Source organism: Penaeus monodon, chromosome 28 (genome assembly GCF_015228065.2).
Source record: "Penaeus monodon isolate SGIC_2016 chromosome 28, NSTDA_Pmon_1, whole genome shotgun sequence".
NCBI classification, from domain to species: Eukaryota; Metazoa; Arthropoda; class Malacostraca; order Decapoda; family Penaeidae; genus Penaeus; species Penaeus monodon.
This window is the reverse complement of record NC_051413.1, coordinates 38,976,413-38,978,595: the sequence shown is the minus strand read 5'-3', so window position 1 is coordinate 38,978,595 and position 2,183 is coordinate 38,976,413. Positions and strand designations below refer to the sequence as shown.

The 2,183-nt window shown below is 32.8% G+C and overlaps 1 protein-coding gene across 1 annotated transcript in view; it reads right to left on the bottom strand.

The window, feature by feature from the left end:
* The window catches only part of LOC119591578 (glyoxylate reductase/hydroxypyruvate reductase-like), a gene marked incomplete in the record, with an annotated part of 18,060 nt that overhangs the window by 12,786 nt on the left and 3,091 nt on the right, over positions 1-2,183 (bottom strand). Inside the window, 1 exon segment of the mRNA XM_037940338.1 lies at positions 146-241. Coding sequence (XP_037796266.1) covers positions 146-241 — 96 coding nt within the window.

Sequence of the window (2,183 nt, the reverse complement as noted above, 5' to 3'; positions counted from 1 at the left end):
TTCATTCTTTCATTCCTGAAATAACAAATGAAGGGGAGCTAAAGCCATAAAAAAAATTTACAATAAAATTATACCTCTATCTTTTGCACACCTCCAAAAGTTTTTAAAAATAACCAGTATAACAGAGGCTTCACTTCACACTTACTTTTCATTGAGCATGTCCAAAGCTTTCTGTGGGATGTCAGCCCTTGTGATGAGAACTTTTGGCCGTGACATTGCTGCTGCGCCAACACAAAAATGCCTGTAAATACGTCCACCATTAACATTCATATTGATAATCATTCTTTCATCATATCGGGCAGTTACCTGTCAATATTTAAGCAGTTTCTTTACCTAATATCCTGAACTAGTGCAGGAATGAGATAGAAAATTGTTAACTAATTAAGATACATTTACCATAGCAAAAATAACCAGCTAGCCCCCTCTAAGGTCCATAAAATTATAATGGGAATACAAAGGATTTCAATAAACGTTCTCAAAGAGCCACGTCTTATGAAAGAAGATAAATCATCCTAGGTGCTATATATATCAGTTTGTATTACATTTTTTCAGTAGACTACAAAGCCATTTTTGTACAAATGATCAATGAACTACATCTAAGAAATGTCCATAAAGGTGTGACTCTATACAGGTAATTTACATGTATTTAGTCATATATTTAATCTAAGCCCAATTTTTCCTTTTTATATTTCCTCAAAAAGTATGTTATTTCAGAATTACTCTTTAAAAAAACATGGCAAATTATACTTTCATAAAATCAAATTATATGCAAAGGTGAAAAAATACAGGACATAATTTCCCTAAACACATTCATGATATTTAATGATCCTAAGAATAAACTTGAGGTATCAGTGACAACACGTGGAGAATTAGTGAAGTGCGACACAGGGTACACAACCTAGACTTATGCTTTCACTTCATGCTCCCTTTTAAAAGTATTTCCATAGCATAGTCCTCATATTTCTGCAACTATACGAGGAAAAAAATCTCAAATTCTGTTAAACAAAGAAAGAGCAAATAAAAAAAATGAGAGGGGGGGGGGGGCAACTGAAAACAGCATGGCAACGAAGGTACAAAAAATATATTGAATGTTTCTGTGTACAAGACCAAGAACTAGATAAGGAAACACGTGAAGAAAACAAAGTCATCATACCAGTATACAAGCATGCTTTTTGCTACCTAACGGACACAGTGGGAAAATCACCATATGCCTCACCCATCTCCCTCTCTCTCTTATCTTTGTGTTTCTAGTCTTCTCTCCTTTTACTTCTTTTCTCCCTACTCACATTTGCATTTCTTTTGATCCTTTCCTTTTCCATCTCCTACTGCCCATCAAAATGTGAAGAAGTCAATTGAATCTATATATTTTGGTCCTAATTACATTTAAATAAATTCAGTAATAATCATATAACTATAAGTACATTACAGAATGTAAAGGATTACATATAAATTACCATGAGCTCTTTGCACATATGCAAAGAATTTAGTATGTACAAAGGCAAAGCTGAAGTAAATGAAAAAAATATACTGTATCTGAAATTGTAATACATGTCATCATCATATATCGATGCTAGCAATGTGATAAAACAACACATCTATACCATGAAAATAACTAACATATGTAATGCCAATTTCACATAATTTTTCTTTACTAGATATTTATTTTCTTTCCATGTGAAGAACAGTGATATGAGAAGGCCCCATGTCCAGTCTGCCAAAGAAGCCCTATGGCACTACGATCTCCAGCATGCATGAGCAAAACTCCAATTGTACTGATGAGAACCAAAAAGATATCTGGTGACGTGTTGTGCACTGACCAATTTTTCCCACAACCAGTTCAAATTGGGTATGTCATTTGGAAATAGAATTATATCTTAAATCTACATCTGCATCATTAGTGGTTCTAAACATTAAATTTATGTGATGAAGATAAAATATAGTAATGAGATGGAAGAGATTACAACAAAATCAAGCTGTGTGCATTTTTAAAGCAAAAATTATCTTATTGTCATGTGAAGTATCAGGAGGAAAATCTATACTAAGGCAAAATCAATGTCATTTGGCAGATAAATAACTGCAGTTATGGTCACTATTCCATGTTTCAAATGATGAAATAATGAATACCTTTTATAGAAAATACTAGAAATATTTGAAGGCATTAAAAGGTTAGTACTACTTCTTAT